At 35.2% G+C, this 16,451-nt stretch overlaps 2 protein-coding genes across 3 annotated transcripts; one reads left to right on the plus strand and one right to left on the minus strand.

Annotated features, from left to right (window-relative positions):
- Window positions 1-2,934: 2,934 nt before the first annotated feature.
- On the plus strand, window positions 2,935-3,608 carry LOC113278869. The gene is made up of 2 exons (XM_026527601.1): window positions 2,935-3,010; window positions 3,250-3,608. Exons 1-2 carry the CDS (start codon window positions 2,935-2,937, stop codon window positions 3,606-3,608), a joined length of 435 nt encoding a protein of 144 aa, XP_026383386.1.
- A 5,258-nt stretch (window positions 3,609-8,866) lies between these two features.
- Window positions 8,867-13,922, minus strand: LOC113281192. Of its 2 annotated transcripts, none has more exons than XM_026529861.1 (12): window positions 12,518-13,922; window positions 12,283-12,417; window positions 12,040-12,184; window positions 11,571-11,867; window positions 11,162-11,423; window positions 10,840-11,006; window positions 10,574-10,684; window positions 10,343-10,394; window positions 10,143-10,252; window positions 9,907-10,035; window positions 9,737-9,802; window positions 8,867-9,643 (listed from the first exon to the last, which is right to left on the minus strand). In XM_026529861.1, the coding sequence occupies exons 1-12, from the start codon at window positions 13,582-13,584 to the stop codon at window positions 9,110-9,112; spliced, it is 3,075 nt and encodes a 1,024-aa protein (XP_026385646.1). In that variant the 5' UTR covers window positions 13,585-13,922; the 3' UTR covers window positions 8,867-9,109. The 2 variants fall into 2 exon arrangements, with proteins under 2 accessions (XP_026385646.1, XP_026385645.1); XM_026529860.1 differs by having other exon boundaries at window positions 9,713-9,802.
- Between the last annotated feature and the right edge of the window lie 2,529 nt (window positions 13,923-16,451).

A 16,451-nucleotide genomic window follows, 5' to 3' on the forward strand; every position in this document is an offset into this window, starting at 1 on the left:
CTCATTCACGCTTACGGTGCCGACTACTTCAGACCTAGCTACACAAAAGACAGAAAAGCTCAAAGCTCGAAACATGTACCGATAAATGATCATAAAAGGTCATCAAGTACGTACCACTAGTCTTGATAAGGGAAAATGGAAAACGACTCTCAAGTCTCAGGCGCTTTTGGTGGAGCTCAAAATGATTTTACTTGCATATGCCTACGTGAATTTTACGTGCCAGAACTAGATGGACTGTTTCAGAGAGGGGCATTGTCCATCCCATAAAAGTTGTTTCGTGCGTTTTACACTTGCTTTCATTTCGTAGAACTTTTTTTTTAATTAATTAATTAAGTGAGTTCATTTCTTAGACGATACAATTACAAATGTCTAATTTGGATAATCTACAAAATGAGAAAAAAAAATATCCGAAAACTAGACTAATCAAGAAAATTTAGGCTTAGGCAGGTCGGTGTACGGATGCCGATAGCGCAATATTTGCACTCAAATCTGAAAATACCATGATAACCATATAATATTGATAAGTAGTCCGACTGGATAAAGTTTTCATTCCGAGTTTGTATTTGAATTTTTATTTGGATTGTAAGATAGTTTCAGATCCGAAATCATAAGAAAAAGAATAATAAATTTTATTTGAAATGAAATTAATATCAAATAATAAAAATAAATCATAAGAAAAAGAATAATAAATTTTATTTGAAATGAAATTAATATCAAATAATAAAAATAAATCAGGATAAACATAGTTTAACTGATTTTTAATGTTAAAGTTTGAAAAAAAAAGAGAAAAAGAAAATGTTGATATACATTTTTGTAAGTATCAACGGATACCTTGATATCGGGTTAGATACTTGTTCGGATAAAAAAATATCTAAATATCCGAATTCGATTTACATTTATTTGGATAATAGTACCTTATGTTTCAAATGTAATTGTGCACGGATTTTCTGACGACAGTAGATTATAAACAGAGATATACTCCCCCGTCTCAAATTAATTGAGTTATTTGTAGTTTGTACAATTATTAAGGCAAGGAGAAAAGAAAAGTATGTTTAAGTATTTTTTTATAATTATACCCTTATGGATAATAACTAGTAAAACTTAAAAAAGATTTATCTCTTAAACTATACCACGGCTTTTTGTAAACTTTATACTATTAAAAAACATTTTAAAACACCTACGTAACGAATATAAACATGGATATCAAATTATACATATTTTTTATAGTAACAATAATCAATTAAAAAGATAATTTTAGAATATCCTTGATTAGTGAGATAATTCATTTATTATGGGAAATTTAAAACCAATTAATTTGGGACGGAGAGAATATAAAGTTGGAAATATGGATAGAATCTGTATGGGAGGCTGACATATGCGTTTTCCGCCGTACATTGCTAAAGATGTCATTGCTATATCACATTTTACCAGAATATATAGGCCAAAGAAATTTGAAATTTATACTAGCCAACGAGCATGGAATATGCCAGCATTGGGCAGTTAAGTGGCCAATCAAGAAGAAACGGTGACGGCATAAATCCGCACTTATCAGGGCATGAGATGCCAAAGATTTGATCATCATGCATCTTCCAAAACGAGATTTATGTCCGTATATATGATAAATCAAGTTGCTCACGACATTCCAAGAATGTAAACAAATCACGTACGTCACGATGCATACAAATTTCCTTCTTTAATACTAAATTGGTTTTTTCATATTGCATTTGCAAATTAAACTAAAGAATCATATTATTGGGAATGCACCCGACTGGGTTTTGGGAGCTGTACTGGATCATGAAACATTAAATGCGTCTGATAACCCTTTATCCTATTATTTTCTTTAATATACCCTCAATTGAATTTGTGCTAATTATTATGGTTAACTACTTAATTGTAATTAGTAAAAGGAATTAGGATTAATCAAATGATTAACCTTTAGAAAAATCAAAAGTTTTTTTTCTTTTGTTTTTTGATTTAGAAAAGTAAAAGGAGGATTTTTGATGGACTTTTCTGAAAACCTTTGAAGAAAATGATGAAACCTACTCTGAAAATAGTCAGGAAAACCTTGTAATCAATCTCAAATAGCAATTTTAATTGATTCAAACCCGTTAAAAATCGGGAAAAAATGTAGGTTTCTTAGCAGTTATGGATAGGAAATTTTGTCGACCCAGCCGCAAGGCATATGAACTGTCGGGAAAAGTCACCCTTCCAAGAAGCGAACCTAAGTTACAGTTGGCTAACTCCTGGATGTAAAGCTTGATCACGACTAGGTTAGAAAGAACTCCTGAACGAACCATCATCCAGAGTCACATGTGTCTCTTTTGTGCTTGTGAACCCAGCCGTGAAGAGCACAAACGGCTGGATATCCGGCCGTTTATGAGGTTGTTGCACTCAAAACTAGTTTTTCAAAAAATTAGCTGTTAGGTCATTGAACTCTATAAAAGGAGACCATTTTATCGTTTCTCCCTCATCCAAATTACAGTTTTAAGCTTTCAAATTTATTCTCCTATATTTCTCATCAAAGCCGTTGGACCCTTCTCTAACAAAGAAATTGTACAAAAACTCTTAGTTTTCTTCTTTTGCATATAATTTGTTCCAACAAAAAAGAAGAACATGGTTACTTTCTACATTACCGAAGAGGATGTTGCAATCGTTAGAGCGTGGATGACGGTAGCAAAGCATTATGAAGATGAAAACTTTTATACTTTTTGGAATCGTGTGCTTATTGTTTTTGTAGCGTTAGACGGAAATCATAATGGAAGATCATTGAAACTCATTAAGAAAAGATTCAAGAAGCTTTTTCCACAATCGGAAGCTTCAAAGAGAAAATGAAAGCCATAAAGGAAAACAATCCCAATATGTCACATGCTCAAAGAGTAAGTTTCTCAATAGATCGTCCTTCAAAAATTATTTTGAATAATACTAACTAATAAGATGGCCGAAGATGATTATGAGGATATCCGTGGCGATAAGTTTGACCTTCATGCTTGCTATCGTGTCTTGGAAGAAAGTACTTATATATGTTGATTTCGACCACTATTATTAAGACTCATGTTTGCAATGTAATGATCTTTTTTTTAATTATATGCTATGAAGTATGTATGCCTTTTCCCTTCCCTCGGTTCCTAAAAATGTCACAATTATATAAAAATAGAAAAAAAATGAACTTTCACTCAGATTGTTACGGTTAGAAAACAATACAAAACCCGACCTTAATTAACATTAACGGCTGTGATGGTTGCTCATTAGGAAATCCTGGTCCCGTAGGTCGTGGAGTGGTGATTAGAAACGACAATGCTTTGGTTTTGGGAAGTCTTGCTCAAGCTTTAGGTATTGATAACTCAACTTCGGCGGAGTTCTGGGGTGCAATTCACGCCTTTCGTATAGCGCAACTGAAAGGAATGAGAAAAATCTGGTTCGAGTGCGACTCTATGCACGTTATTATGGTATTGTCCAACTCTTCTTTGATTCCTTTGAGGCTTTTAGTTCACTTGGAGAATTGTTTAAGACACTTATCTTCAATTCAATTCAGATTCTCGTATATTTATAGAGAAGGAAATTCGGTAGCAGATTTACTTGCTAAATGGGGTGCAACTTCAGGGTCTTAATGGTGGGATCAACTACCTTCGTTTATTCGATCCGTCATGGGAAGTGACAGATCTTTTCTTCCTTCATACAGATTTAGATAAGTACGTAGCATGTCGTTTTTTGTTTTTTTTTTTGTTTCTCCCTTCCCTCTTTGAGGTCAAGCCTTGTCCCCTCCTCTTTTTTTTTCTTCTTTCATTTTCAATAAAATCTCCTTGCGATCTTGGTTTAAAAAAAGGTGCTTTCCAAACCAACCACCAAAAATGTACACGACAGAAAAATTGCAAGACCTAACCGTCAAAAGATCATGCGGCTAGGAAACTAGTGTCACGACTGGACATTATGTTTACGGTTAGGCAGTCCTAGTTGAATTATAAGAAAAAATTCTAGTTTTCTGCAAACACAGAACAACTAACGTCTAGGAAAGTCCCAAGCGTGTTCGGACTTCACGGCTGGGAGTTCTTAGAGTGTTAATCATAACTAAACTTTCATGGATAGGTCGACAAGAACTCCTAGACATAGTCAACCCGAAAGCAGATTTTCTAAATCCTAAATTCATCATTTTTACATATTAAACCAATCTAAAGGTAAAATAAATGGTGGTTTTTTCGATTCTTAACATTCTAGAGGATTTACAGGTGTTTGGACAGATCCATTTATTGAATCTTCAATTTGTGGTTCAACACCTTCATAAACATTAGTATCATAACTAGTTGATGGTGGATTCATTCCAAATCGTACTAATTTTGTCATCTTCAGAATCAACCTTCACAAACATTTTCCAGAGTCGATGTTAAAAAATTTGGTCATAGGTTTTGTTTTGTTGTTTGTTTTTAAGAAAAGGAAGAGCGAAAGAGGTTCGTGATTAATTTTGGTTTTTGGGTTTTGAATTAGTTTGGTTTTAGGTAATAAAAATAATTAAAGGGTAAATCTGACTTTTAACACTAATTAGGTCTTCCCTAACCACTTTTAGGATACTGGAATCCTATGAAGCCCCCCAAACCCAAACCCAAATGGGAGCACCCTTGATAATAGAGTTCAAACTAAAACCTATTGGGTGTGCTGCGATAATATGGAATGTAGATTTCACGCATGGCGAACAAATACTAACATCAATAATTAGTTAAAGAGTTAAATAAACCGACTTGCACAAAGTTTAAATGCTAGACATACCGGTACTTTTCCCAATATTTTTGGTAAATAATGATTTATGGTATTATGGTGGGACCCACCCAAACAAACAATACTTCCGTTATGGGAAAAGAGATACTATGATATGAAATCTTATTTTAGCCTAAAAAGTGTATCTTTTTAATACATAACAATTAACGTCTAGTAATGACCCAAGCGTGTTGGGACTTTACGTCTAGTAATCATAACTAACCTTTCATGGCTAGGTCGACAAGAACTCCTAGCCGTAATAAACTCGAAAGCATATTTTCTAAACCCTAAATTCATGATTCTTACATATTAAATCAATCTAAAGGTAAAATAAATGGTGGTTTTTTCGATTCTTAACATTCTAGAGGATTTATTGGTGTTTGGACAGATCCATTCACCGAATCTTCAATTTGTGGTTCAGCACCTTCATAAACATTAGTATCATAACCAGTTGATGGTAGGTTCAATCCAAATCGTACTTGTTATCTTTAGAATCAAACTTCATAAACATTTTTCAGAATTGATGTTAAAAAATTCAAAAAATTTGATCATGGGTTTTGTTTTGTTGTTTGTTTTTAAGAAAAGGAAGAGAGCAAGAGGTTGGTGATTAATTTTGGTATTTGGGTTTTGAATTAGCTTTGATTTTAGGTAATAAGAATAATTAAAGGGTAAATATGACTTTTACTGCTAATTAGGTCTTCCCCTAGCCACTTTTAGGATACTGGAATCCTATGAAGCCCCCAAAACCCAAATGGGTGCACCCCTAATAATAGAGATCAAACTAAAACCTGTTGAGTGTGCTGCGATAATATGGAATACAGATTTCACGCATGGAGAACAAATACTAACATCAATAATTAGTTAAAGAGTTAAATAAACCGACTTGCACGAAGTTTAAATGCCAGACGTTCCCGGTACTTTTCCTAATATTTTTGGGTAAATAATGGTTTATGGCATTAAGGTGCGACCCACCCAAACAAACAATACTTCCGTTATGGGAAAAGAGATACTACGATATGAAATCTTATTTTAGCCTAAAAAGTGTATCTTTTTAATACATAACAACTAACGTCTAGTAAAGTCCCAAGCGTGTTGGGACTTCACGGCTGGGAGTTCTTAGAGTGCTAATCGTAACTAACCTTTCATGGCTAGGTCGACAAGAACTCCTAGCCGTAGTCAACCTAAAAGCAGATTTCCTAAACCCTAAATTCATCATTCTTACATATTAAACCAATGTAAAGGTAAAATAAATGGTGTTTTTTTCGATTCTTAACATTCTAGAGGATTTACTGGTGTTTGGACAGATCCATTCATTGAATCTTCAATTTGTGGTTCAACACCGTCATAAGCATTAGTATCATAACCAGTTGAATGTGGATTCAATCCAAATCATACTAAACTTGTCATCTTCAGAATCAACCTTCACAAACATTTTTCAGAATCAATGTCAAAAGATTCAAAAAAATTGATCATAGGTTTTGTTTTGTTGTTTGTTTTTAAGAAAAGGAAGAGAGAAAGAGGTTAGTGACTAATTTTGGTTTTTGGGTTTTGAATTAGCTTTGATTTTAGGTAATAAGAATAATTAAAGGGTAAATCTAACTTTTAACACTAATTAGGTGTTCCCCTAACTACTTTTAGGATACTGGAATCCTATGAAGCCCTCAAAACCCAAATGGGTGCATCCTTAATAATAGAGATCAAACTAAAACCTGTTGGGTGTGCCGCGATAATAAGGAATACAGATTTCACGCATGGCGAACAAATACTAACATCAATAATTAGTTAAAGAGTTAAATAAACCGACTTGCACAAAGTTTAAATGCTACACATCCCCATTGTTTTTCCCAATATTTTGGGTAAATAATGCTTTATGATATTAAGGTGGGACCCACCCAAACAAACAATACTTCCGTTATGGGAAAAGAGATACTACGCTATGAAATCTTATTTTAGCCTAAGAAGTGTATTTTTTTAATATAGAACAACTAACGTCTAGGAAAGTCCCAAGCATGTTGGGACTTCACGGCTGGGAGTTCTTAGAGTGCTAATCGTAACTAACCTTTCATGGCTAGGTCGACAAGAACTCCTATCCGTAGTCACCCGAAAGCAGATTTCCTAAACCCTAAATTCATCATTCTTACATATTAAACCAATCTAAAGGTAAAATAAATGGTGGTTTTTTCGATTCTTAACATTCTAGAGGATTTACTGGTATTTGGACATATCCACTCACAGAATCTTCAATTTGTGGTTCAACACCTTTATAAACATTAGTATCATAACCAGTTAATGGTGAATTCAACCCAAAATCGTATTAATCTTGTCATCTTCAGAATCAACCTTCACAAACATTTTTCAGGATCGATGTTAAAAAATTCAAAAAATTTGATCATAGGTTTTGTTTTGTTGTTTGTTTTTGAAAAAAGAAGAGAGAAAGAGGTTAGTGATTAATTTTGGTTTTTGGGTTTTGAATTAGTTTTGATTTTAGGTAATAAGAATAATTAAAGGGTAAATCTGACTTTTAGCACTAATTAGGTCTTCCCTTAGCCACTTTTAGGATACCGGAATCCGAATCCCCCAAAACCCAAATGGGTGCACCCCTAATAATAGAGTTCAAACTAAAACCTGTCGGGTGTGCTGCGATAATATGGAATGCAGGTTTCACGCTTGGCGAACATATACTAACATCAATAATTAGTTAAAGAGTTAAATAAACCGACTTGCACAAAGTTTAAATGCTGGACATCGCAGTGCGTTTCCCAATATTTTTGGGTAAATAATGGTTTATGGTATTAAGATGGGATCCTTTGATGAATTACTTTAAAATATGATAAATCTTAACTGGCAGCCACATTTGATGAATTACGTTAAAATAAATTCTGATGGTTCTTTTAGTTCAACTAATAAGACTGGAGGAATTGGACTAATTTGTCGTGATTTTGCAGGTGCGCATCATGGATCAAAATGCTTCTACTTAACTAAGGCGACAAGTCCAGAACAAGCTGAGAGCAAGGACGAATTCACAGTGGGCCAGTGGGGTCACTGGCACTTTGTGCCCCCACGATATTTAAGTTTATTACCCGTATAAGATGATACTTGTCAAATTACTCGCAGCCTTTTTCCCATTATCCAATTCCATGAATACAAAATTACCCTAAAACTAAGGATTATTTATAGGTATAATCCCTATTTTACCGTAATACCAATTGATTTCTTTATAAGTTTAACAACATATATGCTTCATATGAACATCTACAGACTATCAGCTTCCAACTAAGGGTTCTTAGTCCTATGTTACTCGATGTTTTATTTTTTCTTCCAACTCATTCCTTTTTTTTCATGAATTAGTTAATTCTGAGTCGTTTTACCAATGAAATTGGCTCTATTATGACTGTGAATTACTATGGTTTTTCCAATTATACTTGTAGTTTCTTTGATCTTGGAGAAGAAATTGTGCCACCGCTGAATTTTTGTTCTGGATTCGCCACTGGCTGAGAGTAAAACTTTATGGGAGGCAATGCAGTGGGCATTGGAGAAAAATCTGGAAAAAGTCATTTTTGAGCTCGATGCAAAGCTTGTGTTGGATGCTGTCTTGGGATTTTCTATAAATGTCGACAAGAGATTACATAATTTAATTTCAGATATAAAGAACATGTAAAGTTCTCATTCTTTTTGGCAATGCTGCTATGTGCTAAAAGAGAAATAAAGTTGCAGACTCTCTTTCAAAATTAGCTAAAACTCAATGTATTAGTGGTGTTTGGATTATTGCTCCTCCGGTTGAAATCATTGATCAATTGCACAAGGATGCACACAATGTAACCGCTATTTAAATTTCAATACAATTTCCAGTTTCAAAAAAGAAAAAAACAATACTTCCGTTATGGGAAAAGAGATACTACGATCTGAAATCTTATTTTAGCCTAAAAAGTGTTATTTTTTTTTTCCAGGGACGAGGAGCATGTTTAAAGCTTTTCTGATGGTAAAATAGTCGGGCTTTTAATGGGGCATAAGCTACAAGACACTTTCAAGTAAGTTGCTTCATATATAGCACTAAATGTAGTGAAAAGTCATCTTAATTAGAGAATATTCTACGCTTATGAAGTACTGGACTCATCGGGCAATTACTTCATATTACTTGTTCCTAAATCTTAGAGTACTAATCAAATACTCTTAACTGATTACATTTAAAATGATTTTATCAACAATGGCTTTTAGCTAGTATACAGTAGTCTGAAATAATCCTACAGAATGGGGTTGATCTATCAACACCCCCCCTTTTTTTTTTTTTCTGTAAGTGGTACACAACAACAACACACTGTACAACATGAAATCACCCACAGTTACAGATAAGTGAAAGTTAGTATCAACTCTCAGATGAATCAACTTGGCTCCAAAGGGTTTCGGCGTAAGCCTTTTCTTCGTCCTTCTCTTCGGGAACATAATTAGTCATCTCAACAACTTCCTCTTCTTCTGGTACCTCGTCTTCCATCAATGTCATAGTCTCTTCCACTTCTTCCCCTGCTTGATTTTCAATATTTTTCTTCTCTAGCTCACCAAGTTCTGCCAAGGCCTCCCTCATAGCCTTTGCAGTTGCTGGTATGTCACAATGCCGATATTTTGGAGCAGGCACAACAAATGGCAAAACAATGTCGTCCAAGCCGGTAGACTTGGAGTTCTTATCAGAAGGGGGGACAACAAATATAATTCCAAGCTCGTAATTACAGATGTGTAGTCTTGAGCTTTGACTAGAGGTGGTTCCGGTAGATTTATCTGTTCTTTCTGTAGATGGCGCAGCTACTGGACGTCCCCAAGCTGCTGGGCTGAAGTTATGCGAACCACAATACACCCAACCAAATGAGGATTTACCTGACTTAGATCTGAAGCGTCTTCTGGCCACCTGCTTATCAAACAAATATATGTCACCACATTAACTATACATATACAAATGATTGGAATCAATTATTACCTTCACATGCATGGGATAGCCTACTCTGCACTTCGGATGAGGAATGGAATCACGCAACATATCTACAGTTTTCAGCCTTTGCCATGTTTTCTGTTGATATAAAGATAATCAACTTTCTATTTCTTAAGAGGACGACAAACATAACTAGATATATACTGCAACAGTCAACAACAAGGAGGACATCCATTTCATACCTCTGAGAAGCAAAGAAGCCGTCTAGAGGGCCAAATCCCACAAGGTGCATCCTTAACTCGTTGAATAGTAGGGAATAGGATTCTCATAGATGGATTTTGTGCCTCTTGATTCGCATTCCAGACCCCCCACTGCAAAGAGAATTTAATGAGCAATACTGGATAAACAAGTAAAAGTCGGAAACTTCAAACTCATGGATGAATGCACTAAATTGTAATTACTGCACAAAGCATGCTACCTCTGGATCAGATTCTTCTGAATCAGCATACTGGGGTGATCTCTTTCCAGCTGCTCCCGCAAAAGCAGCTAGGAATTTCGGGTCAATTGATGTCCCAATGGAGGATGAACCTTTTTTATACAACCAAACCAAAATGCAAGTGAGAATAATCAAAGAAATGCTGGAATTCTTCATGTACGTAAATTGATAAAAAAACTCACCGTATATAAAATCAGTTTCAAGTAGTTCAGGCCATTTGTATTGATCTAAAACCTGACAGAAGCAGAGCAGCCACGAAGGAAAAATTAGAGGATATCAAAGGCTCGAAGCTACAGAATTATATTCAAGGATGTGTGTGTACCATAAAGAACTTGGAATACAGCATGTAAAAATGATTAAGAAAAATATCAATAAATAAAACAGTTAAGATTTAGGTAACTCCGTTGCAATACCTCCCTTAAGCGCCAAATACCCGAGCACCTCTGCACAGATGCAAGAAGAGAGCATATGGCAGCAACATGTACTGGTTTTATCAAAGTTGATATTTCATGAAATTTAGGCCCCTACATTTCATCAAGACATAAGTTACTCACAAATCACTCGTTGCACCAGAATAAATAGAAGAGAAGGAATGGAACATAGAAAACTAGCTCTTATTGACCATATAAACGAGGCTGGTTTTTCTTCAACGAACACATGTACTGGAAGAAAGACATGCCTGTGCCACGTAAAGTATCAACTGTACTTTGCTGTTGCTTCCTTCTAAAGCAGCTGCAAGTGCTTCCTTTGGATAAATGCACGCAGTAAAACTAAAAAGACCAGAATCACACAGCGGAGCAACCCAATTTGCTATATTTCTCGGCAAAAAGCCTAGTTGAATGCAATCTGTTCCATATGAATATTACACTAGAATTACCAGCAGAAAAATCTCAAATGAACTTGATATGCAAGAATGGGGTGTTTCTTTCACTGCCTGAAAAATAGTTCAATATATAAATAGTGTTCTACAGGAAGACATAGGTAAGTTTGGGAAAATATACCTCCCTCGGACGCTTCGTCAAGGTCGCAGATGAGAACACTAACAGCATTTGAGTCGGCAGGTATATTAGTGTTTCTTCTTAAGAGAACTTCTGACATCCCAAATGCATTTTCCTGGCACCTTCTAAGAAAAGCAGCCAATGTTTTAAGCTGTGCACCATTTGAATCAGCACTGGTATGAAAACGGTACTTTAGGCCAACTACAGAAGCTTCGACAGAACCAAGGAATTTCGTGCCAAATGACCGTGATGAACAATGTTTGGCCTGATTCAGGATTTGACAACATAAGCAAGCAATATCATTTTCTGCTTATGATACAGTCACAAGCATATTCAAGAGAAGGGAAATAATGATGAAGCAGTGTTTTCAAACATAGCATTGACCTAACATTATGCTGGAAAATCAACTTACAGACAGAAAGTTCATAGGCTCCAACGGATACGGATTCTTGTGTTTATGCATTCCTGGAACTGAAGCAACCAGATGACCAACGGCCCCAGAAAAGTCATATTTAGTCAACTCTGCAATCCACTGTGCCTGGCTAGGTACATCACTGAGAAGTGATGCTACAAACCCAGCTAGCTGAGCAGCAAAGTCAGATTTGAAGCTTTTGTCCCCATCAGTAAAATGTGTAAAGAGAGATGAGTAATCAGCCTCCCTTCTACGAGGAAAGTCTTGCCACCAAACAGTATTTGTCACATCATTCCACTGCCAAACCAGCAAAACGCCCAGGAGCATGCAGTTTAACGAAATAATTAGCACTCAAAACCGTGAGAATTTAATAATAACAATACAGGAAGGTGAAAAAGCTCCACAAGCATGTTTTTCTTTATAGAGATTAACAAGAAACAAACACAAACAGCCAAAATAAAATAATTACCTGCTTTGAGACTAAATTTGCCGAAGTAACAACAATGCGTATGCTATCTTCCCTTTGCAAGACCAGCAATTTTGGATGATGGCATGCAATACCTTGTTTTGTGCGGTCTTTTCCAAAAGCTATAACTTCAGGAAACTGAGGATAACTATCAACGTAAACGATATACATTAGTTGGTAGCGGCAACTTTCAGTAACAAAATTAATGCAATTTGCTTTCAAGATAAACAAGCAATCACCACTTACACTAGTACTAAGTTGGGATATTCCGGGTAGGGTGCTGAGGTTCTTTTATCTAGGTCTGAACTCCAGCACCTCTCTGTGTTATGACATGCAATAGTTATTGGTAGATGAGTGGGAACTTCACAACATGACAAAAACCTGCCACAATATCGTCACTCTTCAGATATAAAACATACAAAAAAAAATGTTAACTAATATCTATTTACTATAGCATGAAGGAGTGCAGAATTTTGCATACCATAAAACATCATTCGTAAATGTCGCAATAAATACACGCAAAAGGCTTGCAACAGGATGAAGAAGCTCTGGTAGAGACACTACTTCATGCTGATTGGATACAGCATCATGGTCCACATACTTGATACGGTTTAGATAAAACTTCTTACCAGATGATGAACCTAGTGCCTTCAGACCAGACTTCAAATTCAAATCACTACCATTATCTCGACAAACAACTTTGTCAGAATCACATCTTAAACCACTGCCAACTACATCCGTATCGGGAAAGCCAAAAACAACTGCAGAATAATGGGGATGTCCATTTTCCATCCTTGCCATTTCTCTCTCATTACTCAAAAGCATACAACATCGCCTTAAGTGCGCCACTGGGTCGACACTGTGCAATGTCTCTCTACATTGATTCAAAAGAAAAACTGCCCGGTCAATCAAGTCTTCATTTCTCCGCCTCCTTCCAAACCCAAAACCTCCAACAATGGTTTTTGGGCGCTCCTCCAGTAACCACTTACAACTACTAGTACTACAACCATCATACCCAATCTGATTCCGACACAAAACATCCTCTTTGCAAACAATCTTTTCCACTAAAATACAGAAACTCGGTTCGAACGTTGACCCAGTTTTTACAAATGAAACACTATCACCAACAAAAATATCAAAGACACCACCTTTCTTAACCCTAATACCATTAACAAAGACCCCATTTGTAGAAGCTCTAACAAAACCCTCTTTATTATTACATTTCCGAACCCGGAAAAAATCCCCAATTTCACTCGAAGAACAACAGTTGTTAACGAATCCGTCTATGATAAAAAGCTTGTTTTGATTACTATCAAAGAGAATTTGACAGTGACGATTGCTAATTCTAGAATCTTCATATACAAAATCACAGTAACGATTACAACGACCAATTGTGTAAAGTGAATCAGATTTCAAATGAATAATGGAATCAGAGGCGGTGGTGGCTAAAATCAGAGGAGAAGGAGGGTTTTGAATTCTCAGGATTACGAATCCTGAAGAATCTAACTCGATTCTCCTCCTTTTCTTACTCAAATTTCTTAATTCCATTAACTAATAGATAAATAAATAAATCAATCCAAAAAAATTGAAAAAAATTAAAGATTAAATAAAATAATCAAATTGGGGGTTTTAGAGGATTTGAGAGAAGATAGGAATCCATTAAGGAATCTCTTTCTCTCCTCTTATTCTGACCTGTTGATTAAGAATTTGAAAATCTTTGAGTTTCTGATGAAACTGTTCCCGCGTTTACTTCCATTTTCCCTCCAAACGGAACTTCTTCTCAATTTTTATTTGAGTGCCGGAGAAGTGTACTAGAGAAGAATTGATGAAGGCACACTCACTCTATGGGAAAGCCCGGAGAAGTGTATTAGAGAAGAATTGATGAAGGCGCCCTCACTTTGAGCAAGTGCTTCAAGCCTTCACCGGTTTTTTTCTCCTTTTGATAAAGCAAAAGCTTCCATGTCCTGGCTTTGCTACTCTTTTTACGTCTGTTTGACATTCTGTCTATTATATTTTGTCCATGCTTTTTTATTTTATTGATGTTGCATTTCTTCTATCAAAAGTAAATTGCACTTTGTACGTTAACATGACACTTGCTGTTCCATTTACTTTTAGTTTCCGCATTATAATTGTTTTATTATAATTAAAGTAAATTGCACTTTGTACGTTAATATGACATTTGATATTGATCTCATTGGTTTCGGTTATTTCCGTATATTTTATCAAGTGATCACTTTGTTGTTGTATTTGAAAAAGCGAGGGTCTAAAAACCTCACCCAATATTTCGATTTGCAATCTGTATGGACAAACTCCAATATACTTTTATGACATTCAACTAGACAGTTAGACTCAATCAATAGAAAAGTATATCAAAGAGTTTTATATCTCTATCTCTTGATTTAATTCTTACTCAAGCAAATCTGCAAGTCTTGATTAAATACAAGAGATATAAACTTGGATGGTACCAAAGACGAATATCCAATGATCAATCAATTTCCAATCAACAACCAAAGGTTGGATTTCACAATTGATCGATACAACGTACAACCTGTGATATTTCAATAATATAACAAAATATAATGCGGAATAGAAATAACACAGACACCCGAAATTTTGTTAACGAGGAAACCGCAAATGGAGAAAAACCCCGGGACCTAGTCCAGATTGAACACCATACTTTATTAAGCCGCTACAGACACTAGCCTACTACAAACTAACTTCGGTCTAGACTGTAGTTGAACCCCAATCAATCTCACACTGATTCAAGGTACATTTGCGCTCCATACGTCTCTGATCCCAGCAGAATACTGCGCACTTCATTCCCTTAACTGATCTCACCCACAACTAAGAGTTGCTACGACCCAAAGTCGAAAACTTGATAGACAAATCTGTCTCACACAGAAAAGTCTATAGAATTGAATAAATCTGTCTCCCACAGAAATATCCAAGAGTTTTTGTTCCGTCTTTTGATAAATCAAGGTGAACATGAACTAATTGATAAACTGGTTTTATATTCCAGAAGAACAACCTAGTATTATCAATCACCTCATAATAATCTAAATCGTATGGTAGCGAAACCAGATATTGTGGAATCACAAACGATGAGACGAAGATGTTTGTGATTTATTTTTATCTTGTCATATCGGAGATATAATCTCAAGCCAATTATTCAATTGAACTCATACGATAGAAATGACAAGATCAGATCGCTCAACTACAAGAAAAGTAATTTCTGTTAGAGCACTGCTCGGTAACCCACTAGCGTCGGTATGTCAAGTTAGTTTTCAATTTTAGTTGCCAAAATGCATTCTTGATTTAGCATACTAAAGATAGTTTTGGACTAGATTAGGTCTAAGAAGTTGAATCGAAGCTATCCTTAAAGGATGAAGGTTGAAGATTGAAGACTACAAGAAGACATCAACAAGTACTTCATCAACAAAGGTATGTGATTGATTTCATTCGTATTCTTGTTCAATTCTACCTTTCTAATCTATCAAGATAAATGCTCACTCTATGGAACAATTCCAATGACGGTAAATGTACATTTATGTATACATACTTGAGGTTATTTGATTCATGACCTTGGAGACAATAACCTTTATTATTATAAAGAATCTCATGTTATAGTGAATGAGCTTACGAATCCAACGAGACAAGAATTACTCAATTCCGAGTTATAACAATGAAGTTATGAGTAATTTATTGAAGTAACAATTATAAGTGTTGTTGTAATTGTTACAGTTCGTTAGTAGGAAACAATCCATGGACTGTTTGTAACAGTACACGGACTTGGGCCCAATTACGTGAATAAAAGCTATTTTTGGTCAAGTTGGTGATGTTTCCTTGTCTAAGAAAGATGGCTATTAATCCAAACATATTTGATTACCATATTAAAGTGTTTGTGATAACTTTTAAACCTGCTTAAGTTAGAATGTGATTTATTCACATAAATAAATATCTGCTAATTAATTATTTAATTAATTATGTATGCATAATATTTGTAACTTAGGAAAGACTCACATATTTAGGAGAGTCTTGAAAAAGGAAAATAACTTTGCTTAGCTTCCAAACTATTGTTCACTATAGATAAAGGGTTCGTGAGTTTACACATTCATCCCTTTTGGAAAATAGGCGTAAGTTGTGCAGGTTGTTTCTATGTCTTTTGTTCTTCGTGAACAAGAGTGAGATAAAGTCTTTGTATTGGGGATCACAAAGCCAAGTTGAATTAAATCTTCGTGATTGATTATAAAACTTGTAATCTAGGTTTTTCACCTCTTGTCTATTTTAAGGTTTTCTCTTTTGATATAAAACCATTCAAGAGTTGTTGATCATAAACCCTAGGTTTTGATAGATTTCAGTTTGCGATCGTATACCAACACTTGTTAGTCGAAATCGAAGACTAGAAAGAAAAACTT

The sequence above is a fragment of the Papaver somniferum genome, chromosome 5 (genome assembly GCF_003573695.1).
Source record: "Papaver somniferum cultivar HN1 chromosome 5, ASM357369v1, whole genome shotgun sequence".
Taxonomy (NCBI): domain Eukaryota; kingdom Viridiplantae; phylum Streptophyta; class Magnoliopsida; order Ranunculales; family Papaveraceae; genus Papaver; species Papaver somniferum.